The 15,998-nt window shown below is 71.7% G+C and overlaps 1 protein-coding gene across 1 annotated transcript in view; it reads left to right on the forward strand.

Annotated features, from left to right (window-relative positions):
• The first annotated feature begins 8,617 nt into the window (after nucleotides 1-8,617).
• STAT3 (signal transducer and activator of transcription 3) overlaps nucleotides 8,618-15,998 on the forward strand; it is a 30,886-nt gene continuing 23,505 nt past the window's right edge. Inside the window, exons 1-2 of the mRNA XM_048517193.1 lie at nucleotides 8,618-8,760; nucleotides 11,010-11,108. Coding sequence (XP_048373150.1) covers nucleotides 11,031-11,108 — 78 coding nt within the window. The 5' untranslated portion in view covers nucleotides 8,618-8,760; nucleotides 11,010-11,030. The remainder of the gene's footprint in view (nucleotides 8,761-11,009; nucleotides 11,109-15,998) is intronic.

Here is a 15,998-nt window from a genome sequence, read left to right on the forward strand (position 1 = left end):
CCCCCCCCACCCCCCCCCCCCCCCACCCCCCCCCCCCCCCACCCCCCCCCCCCCCCACCCCCCCCCCCCCCCACCCCCCCCCCCCCCCACCCCCCCCCCCCCCCACCCCCCCCCCCCCCCACCCCCCCCCCCCCCCACCCCCCCCCCCCCCCACCCCCCCCCCCCCCCACCCCCCCCCCCCCCCACCCCCCCCCCCCCCCACCCCCCCCCCCCCCCACCCCCCCCCCCCCCCACCCCCCCCCCCCCCCACCCCCCCCCCCCCCCACCCCCCCCCCCCCCCACCCCCCCCCCCCCCCACCCCCCCCCCCCCCCACCCCCCCCCCCCCCCACCCCCCCCCCCCCCCACCCCCCCCCCCCCCCACCCCCCCCCCCCCCCACCCCCCCCCCCCCCCACCCCCCCCCCCCCCCACCCCCCCCCCCCCCCACCCCCCCCCCCCCCCACCCCCCCCCCCCCCCACCCCCCCCCCCCCCCACCCCCCCCCCCCCCCACCCCCCCCCCCCCCCACCCCCCCCCCCCCCCACCCCCCCCCCCCCCCACCCCCCCCCCCCCCCACCCCCCCCCCCCCCCACCCCCCCCCCCCCCCACCCCCCCCCCCCCCCACCCCCCCCCCCCCCCACCCCCCCCCCCCCCCACCCCCCCCCCCCCCCACCCCCCCCCCCCCCCACCCCCCCCCCCCCCCACCCCCCCCCCCCCCCACCCCCCCCCCCCCCCACCCCCCCCCCCCCCCACCCCCCCCCCCCCCCACCCCCCCCCCCCCCCACCCCCCCCCCCCCCCACCCCCCCCCCCCCCCACCCCCCCCCCCCCCCACCCCCCCCCCCCCCCACCCCCCCCCCCCCCCACCCCCCCCCCCCCCCACCCCCCCCCCCCCCCACCCCCCCCCCCCCCCACCCCCCCCCCCCCCCACCCCCCCCCCCCCCCACCCCCCCCCCCCCCCACCCCCCCCCCCCCCCACCCCCCCCCCCCCCCACCCCCCCCCCCCCCCACCCCCCCCCCCCCCCACCCCCCCCCCCCCCCACCCCCCCCCCCCCCCACCCCCCCCCCCCCCCACCCCCCCCCCCCCCCACCCCCCCCCCCCCCCACCCCCCCCCCCCCCCACCCCCCCCCCCCCCCACCCCCCCCCCCCCCCACCCCCCCCCCCCCCCACCCCCCCCCCCCCCCACCCCCCCCCCCCCCCACCCCCCCCCCCCCCCACCCCCCCCCCCCCCCACCCCCCCCCCCCCCCACCCCCCCCCCCCCCCACCCCCCCCCCCCCCCACCCCCCCCCCCCCCCACCCCCCCCCCCCCCCACCCCCCCCCCCCCCCACCCCCCCCCCCCCCCACCCCCCCCCCCCCCCACCCCCCCCCCCCCCCACCCCCCCCCCCCCCCACCCCCCCCCCCCCCCACCCCCCCCCCCCCCCACCCCCCCCCCCCCCCACCCCCCCCCCCCCCCACCCCCCCCCCCCCCCACCCCCCCCCCCCCCCACCCCCCCCCCCCCCCACCCCCCCCCCCCCCCACCCCCCCCCCCCCCCACCCCCCCCCCCCCCCACCCCCCCCCCCCCCCACCCCCCCCCCCCCCCACCCCCCCCCCCCCCCACCCCCCCCCCCCCCCACCCCCCCCCCCCCCCACCCCCCCCCCCCCCCACCCCCCCCCCCCCCCACCCCCCCCCCCCCCCACCCCCCCCCCCCCCCACCCCCCCCCCCCCCCACCCCCCCCCCCCCCCACCCCCCCCCCCCCCCACCCCCCCCCCCCCCCACCCCCCCCCCCCCCCACCCCCCCCCCCCCCCACCCCCCCCCCCCCCCACCCCCCCCCCCCCCCACCCCCCCCCCCCCCCACCCCCCCCCCCCCCCACCCCCCCCCCCCCCCACCCCCCCCCCCCCCCACCCCCCCCCCCCCCCACCCCCCCCCCCCCCCACCCCCCCCCCCCCCCACCCCCCCCCCCCCCCACCCCCCCCCCCCCCCACCCCCCCCCCCCCCCACCCCCCCCCCCCCCCACCCCCCCCCCCCCCCACCCCCCCCCCCCCCCACCCCCCCCCCCCCCCACCCCCCCCCCCCCCCACCCCCCCCCCCCCCCACCCCCCCCCCCCCCCACCCCCCCCCCCCCCCACCCCCCCCCCCCCCCACCCCCCCCCCCCCCCACCCCCCCCCCCCCCCACCCCCCCCCCCCCCCACCCCCCCCCCCCCCCACCCCCCCCCCCCCCCACCCCCCCCCCCCCCCACCCCCCCCCCCCCCCACCCCCCCCCCCCCCCACCCCCCCCCCCCCCCACCCCCCCCCCCCCCCACCCCCCCCCCCCCCCACCCCCCCCCCCCCCCACCCCCCCCCCCCCCCACCCCCCCCCCCCCCCACCCCCCCCCCCCCCCACCCCCCCCCCCCCCCACCCCCCCCCCCCCCCACCCCCCCCCCCCCCCACCCCCCCCCCCCCCCACCCCCCCCCCCCCCCACCCCCCCCCCCCCCCACCCCCCCCCCCCCCCACCCCCCCCCCCCCCCACCCCCCCCCCCCCCCACCCCCCCCCCCCCCCACCCCCCCCCCCCCCCACCCCCCCCCCCCCCCACCCCCCCCCCCCCCCACCCCCCCCCCCCCCCACCCCCCCCCCCCCCCACCCCCCCCCCCCCCCACCCCCCCCCCCCCCCACCCCCCCCCCCCCCCACCCCCCCCCCCCCCCACCCCCCCCCCCCCCCACCCCCCCCCCCCCCCACCCCCCCCCCCCCCCACCCCCCCCCCCCCCCACCCCCCCCCCCCCCCACCCCCCCCCCCCCCCACCCCCCCCCCCCCCCACCCCCCCCCCCCCCCACCCCCCCCCCCCCCCACCCCCCCCCCCCCCCACCCCCCCCCCCCCCCACCCCCCCCCCCCCCCACCCCCCCCCCCCCCCACCCCCCCCCCCCCCCACCCCCCCCCCCCCCCACCCCCCCCCCCCCCCACCCCCCCCCCCCCCCACCCCCCCCCCCCCCCACCCCCCCCCCCCCCCACCCCCCCCCCCCCCCACCCCCCCCCCCCCCCACCCCCCCCCCCCCCCACCCCCCCCCCCCCCCACCCCCCCCCCCCCCCACCCCCCCCCCCCCCCACCCCCCCCCCCCCCCACCCCCCCCCCCCCCCACCCCCCCCCCCCCCCACCCCCCCCCCCCCCCACCCCCCCCCCCCCCCACCCCCCCCCCCCCCCACCCCCCCCCCCCCCCACCCCCCCCCCCCCCCACCCCCCCCCCCCCCCACCCCCCCCCCCCCCCACCCCCCCCCCCCCCCACCCCCCCCCCCCCCCACCCCCCCCCCCCCCCACCCCCCCCCCCCCCCACCCCCCCCCCCCCCCACCCCCCCCCCCCCCCACCCCCCCCCCCCCCCACCCCCCCCCCCCCCCACCCCCCCCCCCCCCCACCCCCCCCCCCCCCCACCCCCCCCCCCCCCCACCCCCCCCCCCCCCCACCCCCCCCCCCCCCCACCCCCCCCCCCCCCCACCCCCCCCCCCCCCCACCCCCCCCCCCCCCCACCCCCCCCCCCCCCCACCCCCCCCCCCCCCCACCCCCCCCCCCCCCCACCCCCCCCCCCCCCCACCCCCCCCCCCCCCCACCCCCCCCCCCCCCCACCCCCCCCCCCCCCCACCCCCCCCCCCCCCCACCCCCCCCCCCCCCCACCCCCCCCCCCCCCCACCCCCCCCCCCCCCCACCCCCCCCCCCCCCCACCCCCCCCCCCCCCCACCCCCCCCCCCCCCCACCCCCCCCCCCCCCCACCCCCCCCCCCCCCCACCCCCCCCCCCCCCCACCCCCCCCCCCCCCCACCCCCCCCCCCCCCCACCCCCCCCCCCCCCCACCCCCCCCCCCCCCCACCCCCCCCCCCCCCCACCCCCCCCCCCCCCCACCCCCCCCCCCCCCCACCCCCCCCCCCCCCCACCCCCCCCCCCCCCCACCCCCCCCCCCCCCCACCCCCCCCCCCCCCCACCCCCCCCCCCCCCCACCCCCCCCCCCCCCCACCCCCCCCCCCCCCCACCCCCCCCCCCCCCCACCCCCCCCCCCCCCCACCCCCCCCCCCCCCCACCCCCCCCCCCCCCCACCCCCCCCCCCCCCCACCCCCCCCCCCCCCCACCCCCCCCCCCCCCCACCCCCCCCCCCCCCCACCCCCCCCCCCCCCCACCCCCCCCCCCCCCCACCCCCCCCCCCCCCCACCCCCCCCCCCCCCCACCCCCCCCCCCCCCCACCCCCCCCCCCCCCCACCCCCCCCCCCCCCCACCCCCCCCCCCCCCCACCCCCCCCCCCCCCCACCCCCCCCCCCCCCCACCCCCCCCCCCCCCCACCCCCCCCCCCCCCCACCCCCCCCCCCCCCCACCCCCCCCCCCCCCCACCCCCCCCCCCCCCCACCCCCCCCCCCCCCCACCCCCCCCCCCCCCCACCCCCCCCCCCCCCCACCCCCCCCCCCCCCCACCCCCCCCCCCCCCCACCCCCCCCCCCCCCCACCCCCCCCCCCCCCCACCCCCCCCCCCCCCCACCCCCCCCCCCCCCCACCCCCCCCCCCCCCCACCCCCCCCCCCCCCCACCCCCCCCCCCCCCCACCCCCCCCCCCCCCCACCCCCCCCCCCCCCCACCCCCCCCCCCCCCCACCCCCCCCCCCCCCCACCCCCCCCCCCCCCCACCCCCCCCCCCCCCCACCCCCCCCCCCCCCCACCCCCCCCCCCCCCCACCCCCCCCCCCCCCCACCCCCCCCCCCCCCCACCCCCCCCCCCCCCCACCCCCCCCCCCCCCCACCCCCCCCCCCCCCCACCCCCCCCCCCCCCCACCCCCCCCCCCCCCCACCCCCCCCCCCCCCCACCCCCCCCCCCCCCCACCCCCCCCCCCCCCCACCCCCCCCCCCCCCCACCCCCCCCCCCCCCCACCCCCCCCCCCCCCCACCCCCCCCCCCCCCCACCCCCCCCCCCCCCCACCCCCCCCCCCCCCCACCCCCCCCCCCCCCCACCCCCCCCCCCCCCCACCCCCCCCCCCCCCCACCCCCCCCCCCCCCCACCCCCCCCCCCCCCCACCCCCCCCCCCCCCCACCCCCCCCCCCCCCCACCCCCCCCCCCCCCCACCCCCCCCCCCCCCCACCCCCCCCCCCCCCCACCCCCCCCCCCCCCCACCCCCCCCCCCCCCCACCCCCCCCCCCCCCCACCCCCCCCCCCCCCCACCCCCCCCCCCCCCCACCCCCCCCCCCCCCCACCCCCCCCCCCCCCCACCCCCCCCCCCCCCCACCCCCCCCCCCCCCCACCCCCCCCCCCCCCCACCCCCCCCCCCCCCCACCCCCCCCCCCCCCCACCCCCCCCCCCCCCCACCCCCCCCCCCCCCCACCCCCCCCCCCCCCCACCCCCCCCCCCCCCCACCCCCCCCCCCCCCCACCCCCCCCCCCCCCCACCCCCCCCCCCCCCCACCCCCCCCCCCCCCCACCCCCCCCCCCCCCCACCCCCCCCCCCCCCCACCCCCCCCCCCCCCCACCCCCCCCCCCCCCCACCCCCCCCCCCCCCCACCCCCCCCCCCCCCCACCCCCCCCCCCCCCCACCCCCCCCCCCCCCCACCCCCCCCCCCCCCCACCCCCCCCCCCCCCCACCCCCCCCCCCCCCCACCCCCCCCCCCCCCCACCCCCCCCCCCCCCCACCCCCCCCCCCCCCCACCCCCCCCCCCCCCCACCCCCCCCCCCCCCCACCCCCCCCCCCCCCCACCCCCCCCCCCCCCCACCCCCCCCCCCCCCCACCCCCCCCCCCCCCCACCCCCCCCCCCCCCCACCCCCCCCCCCCCCCACCCCCCCCCCCCCCCACCCCCCCCCCCCCCCACCCCCCCCCCCCCCCACCCCCCCCCCCCCCCACCCCCCCCCCCCCCCACCCCCCCCCCCCCCCACCCCCCCCCCCCCCCACCCCCCCCCCCCCCCACCCCCCCCCCCCCCCACCCCCCCCCCCCCCCACCCCCCCCCCCCCCCACCCCCCCCCCCCCCCACCCCCCCCCCCCCCCACCCCCCCCCCCCCCCACCCCCCCCCCCCCCCACCCCCCCCCCCCCCCACCCCCCCCCCCCCCCACCCCCCCCCCCCCCCACCCCCCCCCCCCCCCACCCCCCCCCCCCCCCACCCCCCCCCCCCCCCACCCCCCCCCCCCCCCACCCCCCCCCCCCCCCACCCCCCCCCCCCCCCACCCCCCCCCCCCCCCACCCCCCCCCCCCCCCACCCCCCCCCCCCCCCACCCCCCCCCCCCCCCACCCCCCCCCCCCCCCACCCCCCCCCCCCCCCACCCCCCCCCCCCCCCACCCCCCCCCCCCCCCACCCCCCCCCCCCCCCACCCCCCCCCCCCCCCACCCCCCCCCCCCCCCACCCCCCCCCCCCCCCACCCCCCCCCCCCCCCACCCCCCCCCCCCCCCACCCCCCCCCCCCCCCACCCCCCCCCCCCCCCACCCCCCCCCCCCCCCACCCCCCCCCCCCCCCACCCCCCCCCCCCCCCACCCCCCCCCCCCCCCACCCCCCCCCCCCCCCACCCCCCCCCCCCCCCACCCCCCCCCCCCCCCACCCCCCCCCCCCCCCACCCCCCCCCCCCCCCACCCCCCCCCCCCCCCACCCCCCCCCCCCCCCACCCCCCCCCCCCCCCACCCCCCCCCCCCCCCACCCCCCCCCCCCCCCACCCCCCCCCCCCCCCACCCCCCCCCCCCCCCACCCCCCCCCCCCCCCACCCCCCCCCCCCCCCACCCCCCCCCCCCCCCACCCCCCCCCCCCCCCACCCCCCCCCCCCCCCACCCCCCCCCCCCCCCACCCCCCCCCCCCCCCACCCCCCCCCCCCCCCACCCCCCCCCCCCCCCACCCCCCCCCCCCCCCACCCCCCCCCCCCCCCACCCCCCCCCCCCCCCACCCCCCCCCCCCCCCACCCCCCCCCCCCCCCACCCCCCCCCCCCCCCACCCCCCCCCCCCCCCACCCCCCCCCCCCCCCACCCCCCCCCCCCCCCACCCCCCCCCCCCCCCACCCCCCCCCCCCCCCACCCCCCCCCCCCCCCACCCCCCCCCCCCCCCACCCCCCCCCCCCCCCACCCCCCCCCCCCCCCACCCCCCCCCCCCCCCACCCCCCCCCCCCCCCACCCCCCCCCCCCCCCACCCCCCCCCCCCCCCACCCCCCCCCCCCCCCACCCCCCCCCCCCCCCACCCCCCCCCCCCCCCACCCCCCCCCCCCCCCACCCCCCCCCCCCCCCACCCCCCCCCCCCCCCACCCCCCCCCCCCCCCACCCCCCCCCCCCCCCACCCCCCCCCCCCCCCACCCCCCCCCCCCCCCACCCCCCCCCCCCCCCACCCCCCCCCCCCCCCACCCCCCCCCCCCCCCACCCCCCCCCCCCCCCACCCCCCCCCCCCCCCACCCCCCCCCCCCCCCACCCCCCCCCCCCCCCACCCCCCCCCCCCCCCACCCCCCCCCCCCCCCACCCCCCCCCCCCCCCACCCCCCCCCCCCCCCACCCCCCCCCCCCCCCACCCCCCCCCCCCCCCACCCCCCCCCCCCCCCACCCCCCCCCCCCCCCACCCCCCCCCCCCCCCACCCCCCCCCCCCCCCACCCCCCCCCCCCCCCACCCCCCCCCCCCCCCACCCCCCCCCCCCCCCACCCCCCCCCCCCCCCACCCCCCCCCCCCCCCACCCCCCCCCCCCCCCACCCCCCCCCCCCCCCACCCCCCCCCCCCCCCACCCCCCCCCCCCCCCACCCCCCCCCCCCCCCACCCCCCCCCCCCCCCACCCCCCCCCCCCCCCACCCCCCCCCCCCCCCACCCCCCCCCCCCCCCACCCCCCCCCCCCCCCACCCCCCCCCCCCCCCACCCCCCCCCCCCCCCACCCCCCCCCCCCCCCACCCCCCCCCCCCCCCACCCCCCCCCCCCCCCACCCCCCCCCCCCCCCACCCCCCCCCCCCCCCACCCCCCCCCCCCCCCACCCCCCCCCCCCCCCACCCCCCCCCCCCCCCACCCCCCCCCCCCCCCACCCCCCCCCCCCCCCACCCCCCCCCCCCCCCACCCCCCCCCCCCCCCACCCCCCCCCCCCCCCACCCCCCCCCCCCCCCACCCCCCCCCCCCCCCACCCCCCCCCCCCCCCACCCCCCCCCCCCCCCACCCCCCCCCCCCCCCACCCCCCCCCCCCCCCACCCCCCCCCCCCCCCACCCCCCCCCCCCCCCACCCCCCCCCCCCCCCACCCCCCCCCCCCCCCACCCCCCCCCCCCCCCACAATGAACATCTGGAGTGCCATAGGTTCGCCACCATGGGACTAGAGCCTGGGTCTTCTCAGTTTCTGTCCAGCCCTAAATTGCATAATTGCTTAATGACCTCCCAACTGGGTTTGCATCTCAGCCAGAGTTTTAAAAAATTGAAAACCAGTGGGAATGTTTATACTTCTAAGCATCGTCACTTCATGGGCGTATGCTTTGGCATTCCTTTGCATTGCTACAGAACTCACTGGAAAGCTGGGGAAATATACAAGAGCTTCCTGATATTGATTGCACTCCCTTCCTGGTTTTAGTACAGAGTGTTTGCTGAATTAGACTGAGTGGAGATTCTCGATCATAGAAATGGGTGGCGCAGACCTTTCCTTGTGGTCTCTCCAATGCATTTAAGGCAGCCTTGTAAATCTGTCCCTTCGTCCCTTCTGTTTTCTTTCCTCCCAATCGCTACAGGGGCTATGCTGCCCGGAAGGAGTCCCATGCCACCCTGGTGTTCCACAATCTCCTGGGTGAAATTGACCAGCAGTATAGTCGCTTCCTACAAGAATCCAACGTCCTCTATCAGCACAACCTACGGCGGATCAAGCAGTTCTTACAGGTGGGAGGGACGAGCAGAACGGCTCTTCACACTGGGCAGCCCCTGCAGAAGAATGTGCAAAGCTCTGTGTTATGTGGGCCCTCCTGATCACTGGCCCAAAGCTGTAAAAGTCTGAGACAGAAGGAATGTTGAAGAGGGAGACAGTCTGGAATGGCAGCTCCTGGAATCTTGAAACATGAGAGAGAGAGAAAGCGAGAGAGAGATGATTCTCTGCTGTGTAATCCTGCCAGTCAAGTTTCACCCCCAGTTTAGTGGCAGAACGCATAGCTCATTTTTAATAAGGCCCTAGACTCAGAGGTGGGATCCAGCAGGTTCTCACCAGTTCCCGAGAGTGGGTTACTAATTATTTGTGTGTGCCGAGAGGGGGTTACTAATTGGGTCTGCTTTTCCGTTAGAAATCCCATTAGGTCCAAAAATCATAAAGTCCTGTTGTTTCCTATGTGGCTGGTTAGCGAAGGTAGAAAACGGGATAATTCTCCATGTTGGGCTGTTTTAAAAACACGTTTTAGAAATATGGTAAAGTTCCTTGTTTAAGGAAAGTATCCTTCTTTTGATTTCTAGAAACAAAATTAAGTATTTGAAAGTATTAAGTATTTGACAGGCAGTCAATTAGAGGAGAAGTCGTGGTTTCTGTTGGCAGCAGACAACAGGACTTGCTACAATGAGTTTAAATTATGGACAGAAAGATACCAGCTGGAAATTAGGAACTTTTTTTTAACAGTAAGAGTTTTTTACAGTCACAGAGAAATTATTAATGCCCCGCCGCCGGAATGTCCGGCCACGCCCCCATCACGCCCAGCCCAGCTCTGTTGGTGCTACGCCACAGTTGGAATCCCACCACCATGGGAACCTGTTCCTAAAATTTTTGGATCCCACCACTGCCTAGACTGAATCCTTGCTTCTTGGTATAGGAGAATCTGAAGCTGCAGGGAAATGTCTGGGGCTTGCTTCAAGAATGTGACTGCAGCAGGTCCCGCAAGAGAGGCTGGTGCCAGGGCAAGGGGGCAGGTGACATTTGCAAGGGAAATGTGTGGAAGCAGAGGGATTCAAACCCAGGGGCTTCCTCCATCGCTGCTCAGTCTCTCAGTGAGTGTATTCCACACCAGCTCCTTGCCGGATACATTTGGCACCCAAGCTGGTTTCTACTCAGAACTGCATTGAGACAGAGGCATGGTGTTCAACAGTGCCTGCTGAGTCATCAAATTTGTGCTTGGGCCACAGCACGTGTGTCTTTGGGCCACATGGAGCCCCCAGACCATGCATTGTGCACCTCTGAGCTAACCTGTTAATGATGGCTCTTCACAAGCGGGTCAGTTGCTGGGAACGTGGTCCACAATCACCTTATTTTAGCTTTTATGATGATGTTCTGTGAGGCATCAATTCTTGGCTGCTGTCCTTTGCTGCCTTTCATATTTGCCGGCTGCTCTGAATCTGAAACCGGCACAGCTCTTCCCTTATGCCAGCTGCCCTGTAGAGGAAGAAAACAGAGTTCCTTCGCTGATGAAACCAGCTCCTTCGAGGTCAAGTTGAAATTTGCTACTAGAGTTTGGTGAAGGGGGCTGTTTGGCACCAGTCCTGAGAATTTAGGGCCCAGCTTGTCCAAGGGATTGACATTCCTCTTTGCTTTGACCTGTCCATAGGACCAAGAAGAGCAGGAACCTAGGTTCTGAACACCAGATATTGGGAGTAAATAGGGGGACACCTTTTTCTTGATACCCTGCCAGAGAAATTCCAAGAAGTGTCTCAGAGGAAGAAGAAGAGTTGGCTTTATATCCCTCCTTTCTCTCCTGCAAGGAGACTCAAAGGAGCTTACAATCTCCTTTCCCTTCTCCCTCTCACAACAAACACCCTGTGAGGTAGGTGGGGCTGAGAGAGCTTCGAAGAGCTGTGACTCACCCAAGGCCACCCAGCTGGCATGTGTTGGAGTGCACAGGCTAATCTAGTTCCCCAGATAAGCCTCCACAGCTCAAGTGGTAGAGCAGAGAATCAAACCCGGTTCCCCAGATAGAGTACACCTGTTCTTAACAACTACGCCACTGATGCTCAATGGCTGTTCTTGGAGATGGAATGGTGGACCAGAAAACTTCTTGGTTTGAGCAAGGCCATTCGTAGTTGTCAAATCGTGCTGCACAAGAGTAGGAGGTTAAAATGAAGGAACTGCTTGTGTGAACAGACACTCGGTGTTCACTGTATGTTGTCGATCATGTCTCCTCACTCCTATTTCATTCAGTTTGTATCCCTCTTTACAGAGCAGGTACCTGGAGAAACCAATGGAGATTGCACACATTGTTGCCCGCTGCCTCTGGGAAGAGGGACGGCTCCTGGAGACGGCAACGGCAGCAGCACAGGTAAGAAGAGATGCTGCCCGCAGGTGTTCGATTCCGGTAAAGGAGTTGCCGACTGGTTGTCTATGGCCTCAGAAAATTTCTGTGCTGAAAAGTGCAAGTGCACGCTTTCTTGCCTGTGCTGGTGCTATCGCTTAAGGAGCAGAAGCAGTGTAAATTGATGCCATAAATCTAACAAGCGGCGTTCCTTTAAGAGTCTACGCCTCCACTTGTCGGGAAATAGTGGCTCCTGGCTAAGGGAGCGTGGTGCTGCAGACAAGATTCTGCATGCTGCTGTAATGTTTTTTGAGATTTCCCTTCTATCTGCTGATCTCGTTATCATTGGCTCATTATGCATGAAATGCTGACCTTGGGGCTATTTGCTGCGCAGTGGGATTGTAGCAGGGTCTTGTGTCTCCACAGCTACTGCCTAGCTTGTTCGCTGAAGTCTCCCGGGCCTCTGCTTTTCCTTGTTCTCTTAACTCTGCCCATCAGTTCACTCTTAAAAACAAACAGTTGCAAGATTACTGGCTTTATTCAAGCCATTTAAATTGCTGTTCTATTGATATTTTGTTTGTTTGTTTGTTTGTTTGTTTGTTTATTAATTAGATTTTTATACCGCCCCATCCCCGAGGGGCTCCGGGCGGTGCACAACAACAAACATAACATAACATAAAATGGCTAAATCTTTAAAAGCAGCGATAAGACAGTAAAAGCTAAATCTTATAAATACAATACAATAAAATACAATAAAAATACAATAATAAATATAAATGGCGTTCAGCAGCTCCATATTCAAAATCCTCTCCCCAAGAGGGAGGAATGGCAGGTCCCAGATGTAGAGGGCCATAAGCATACATAAGCATAAGCATAAGCATTTTATTGTCATTGTGCACGCACAACGAAATTTACAGCAGCATTCCTCGATGCACACAATTTCAGACTCCTACATCATCCTCACTTTCCCCTTCCTCCACCCATCCCTACACAGCCCCAAATACATCAATATGAAGCAGCGGAGTTTAGCATAGCCACAGCTCTAGAGTAGAAGCTGTCTCTAAGCCTCTTTGTCCTAGTGTAAGGAATTCCATGGACGCAGAAATAAAAGGCTTTGGTAATGAAAGTCCATTTATTAAGACATCTTAGAAAGCTCAAGTACACGCAGTGGCAGGAATGACACTTCCCGCCAGAAGCACAGGTTATAATACCATTCACCCCATCCCCCCTTCCTGATTCCCATGGGAACGGAGACTTCATCTCCCGCGCAAAGATAAAGTCTCCGCCGATGCATCTGGCCCATCGCCCGGGCTGTGGAATGCACTCAAGGTTACTTCACCATCAACACCATTGAATCCTTTACACTCTGCCTCCCCTAAAGAAGACCCCTTCCCCCCAGGTTTATGCGGAAAGGCGCGGTGGAAAGCAGAAATAAGGGTGGGGGCTTCAATGTTTTCGGAATAAACCCATTGATTATACCCAGAGGAATATCCCACCCAAGAAACTAAATATTGCAAGCGGTTGCGATTAAAGCGAGAGTCCAGGATAGCGTCAATTTCGTAGTGCTTGTGGCCATCAATAATAGTCGGAGGGGGCCTCTCCGGCGGGTCGTGCCAGGCATCGGAAGCGGGAGCCTCCTTGAGCAAGCTGGAATGGAAGACAGGATGGATGTTACTAAGAGAGTTAGGCAAATCTAAGCGGGCAGTGACATCATTAATCACTTTAGTAATTTGAAAAGGTCCCACAAATCTCTTGCCAAGTTTGGAAAATTTATGCACGTCTCTGAGATTTTTTGTAGATAAATACACCCAGGAGCCCACACGCAGAGGGAAATCTGAGCGGTGTTTATCCGCTTGCAGTTTTTGGGAGTCCTTTGCTTGCTGTAAGGCGGTCTGGACCGACTTCCATCCCTCGGCTAGGGATGAAATCCATTGTTGGAATTCTGGGGGGTCCAACGCTGCTGCGGGTAGTTGTGGTAACGGCGGGAAGGAGCGACCAGACACAATTTCAAAGGGGGTTTTCTTTGTACTACTATGAACCGCATTGTTGTAGGCGTACTCCGCAAACGGAATAAGCTCGCACCAATTGTCTTGGTGGTAGTTGGTGTAACAACGTAAATACTGCTCTAGGGTTCTGTTCGTTCTCTCCGTCTCGCCGTCACTTTGAACGTGGTAGGGGGCGGCGACGGCCGGGGCGGCTCCCAACAATCCCAAAAACGCTTTCCAGAACTTTGAGATGAATTGGGGGCCGCGGTCGGAGACCACCTTAACGGGGGCGGAATGGAGACGGTAAACATGTTGAATAAACAGCCGTGCCAACTTAGGAGCAGAGGGGATGGAAGCACATGGAATAAAATGGGCTTGCTTAGAGAATAAGTCTACCACCACCCATAAAACCGTGTTGCCATGACTTTCGGGCAAATCTGTGATGAAATCCATGGAGATGACTTCCCAAGGGCGGGAAGCTACCGGGAGAGGTTTCAACAGTCCATGGGGCTTTCCCGGGATGGTTTTGGCTTCTGCACAAACCGAGCAGCCTTTAATGTAAGCCTCAATGTCTTTGCGCATTGCGCGCCACCAGAACTGCCGGCGGGCTAAGTGCAGAGTTTTCAAAAAGCCAAAATGTCCAGCCGAACGGGCATCGTGGCAAGCTTCAAGAACTTGCTTGCGGAGGGGGGGAGGCACGTACCAACATTCCCCCCTCCGCCAAACTCCATTCTCCAAACGCAATTGGGAGTCCCCTTCAGCCGCTGGGGGCTCATGCAGCCCCGCCTCCTCCAATTCCCGCAGGAAAGGAGAGACGAGACTGGGAACGGGGGGTGGAGGGGAGGCGGACGTTTGAGATCGGGTGACAGCCAACCCCAACTGGGAGGGGGAAAGAACGGTGCGTGGAATGTCTCGCAAGGCAGCTCCACCCCCCTCCCCGGGTAGGCGCGAGAGCGCGTCAGCCAGTTTGTTGGTTTTCCCAGGAAAAAAATGGACTGTAAATGAGAAACGAGAAAAGAAATCGGCCCAACGAAGTTGTTTTGCGGACATCTTGAGGGGGGTGGAAAGAGCCGCCAGGTTTTTATGATCCGACCAAACTTGAAAAGGATGCTTAGCCCCCTCCAGCCAGTGGCGCCAAGTGGAGAGTGCCGCTTTGATGGCCGCAGTCTCCTTGTCTCCCACAGTCCAGTTGAGTTCGGCACCAGAGAATTTTTTAGACAAATAAGCACACGGAACCAGTCTACCATCTTTATTTTTCTGCAACAGGGCTGCCCCGAGTGCTTTGTCCGAGGCGTCCACGTGAACCACAAACGGGAGATCTGGGTCGGGGTGCTTTAGGATAGGTTCGGTGGTAAACGCAGATTTTAATAGTTGAAAGGCTGTTTGACATTCCTCAGACCAGAGAAGGGGGGCCCCGGGCTTGGCGGACAGTGAATCTTTACCCTTAGTGCGTAAGAGGTCAGTGAGAGGGAGAGTCAGTTCAGCAAATTGGGGTATAAAATCACGATAGAAATTAGCAAAACCAAGAAACGACTGGAGTTCTTTGCGGTTGGTGGGGGCAGGCCATTGGAGGACTGCATCAATTTTAGCAGGATCCATTTTTAAGCCCTCGGGCGAGATCCGGTAACCCAAATAGTCAATGGAGGTCTGATGAAAACAGCATTTGGAGAGTTTGGCAAAGAGAGAGTTGTCAAGCAAGCGTTTCAATACCTCTCGTACCAACATTTCATGCTCTTCTATAGTTTGCGAGTAAATTAAAACGTCATCTAAATATACAACAACTCCCTTGTACAGTAAATCATGGAGAACCTCGTTGATAAGGGCCATGAAAGCTCCGGGGGCCCCACTTAACCCGAATGGCATTATTAAATATTCAAACTGTCCAAACTTTGTATTAAACGCAGTCAGGTGTTCATATCCTTCAGCAATTCTGACTCTGTAGTAAGCTTCTCTCAAGTCTAATTTAGTAAAAATGCGTCCTTTGCCGAGTGCATCTAAAAGGTCCTTGATCAAAGGCAAAGGATATTTATTGGACAGGGAGACCGCATTGAGACCTCGATAATCTGTGCAAAGCCGTAAAGACCCATCTTTCTTTTTGACAAACAAAACGGGAGCAGCGTGTGTGTGTTTGGTAGCCCGCCGTATGAAACCGCGAGCAAGGTTCTTGTCTAAGAAAGCACGAAGTTCCTTCTCCTCATTGGGACTCATGCGGTAGATTCTACCCTTGGGCAGTTGCGCCCCTGGTTGTATGACAATTTTACAGTCAGTGTCTCTGTGGGGTGGCAATTGATCGCATTCCTGCTCCTGAAAAACTCTGGCTAGATCCTGATATGCAGGTGGGATGTCAATAGAATCGGGAGCAATCACTGAGGAAGCCAGAGAGGGGGGAGTGTCAGGAGACGTTGGATTTTCTTCCCAATTCATGTGTTCACCGCAGGGAGGGTCAGTGAATTCTAGGATCCTTTCTTTCCAAATGAATTTTGGTTCATGTAACAACAACCAAGGCATGCCCAAAACTATGGAGTGTTTGGCCACTGGCGCTAAAATGAAACTAATTTTCTCCCAATGGTCGGCGCAACGGAGGAGAACCGGCTGTGTTTTGAATTGGGCCGGTCCTTCGTTTCCGAGGGGGCTGCCGTCCATTTGGGTGAATGGTATGGGCTTAGCCAGGGGAATTCGGTCCAGACCTAGCTCCTCTGCCACCTGGGGCCGCATTAAGCAGTGGGAGCAGCCGGAATCCACAAGGGCCGAGGCTATAATGCGAGTGTGTTTAGCGGGGTTGGCCAGAAATGCTTGAACAGTAATGGGAGCGCTGCCTTCACTCACCGCGTCAGGAGTCGGGCCCATGTCCATGGGGGCTGAAGAAAGACAGACAGCTGCTTCCCCCTCCTCTGGGTCGCCTTCGGTCACCGCTTTAGACGAGCCAGTGGGA

Source organism: Sphaerodactylus townsendi, linkage group LG15 (assembly GCF_021028975.2).
Source record: "Sphaerodactylus townsendi isolate TG3544 linkage group LG15, MPM_Stown_v2.3, whole genome shotgun sequence".
In the NCBI taxonomy this organism is placed as follows: Eukaryota; Metazoa; Chordata; class Lepidosauria; order Squamata; family Sphaerodactylidae; genus Sphaerodactylus; species Sphaerodactylus townsendi.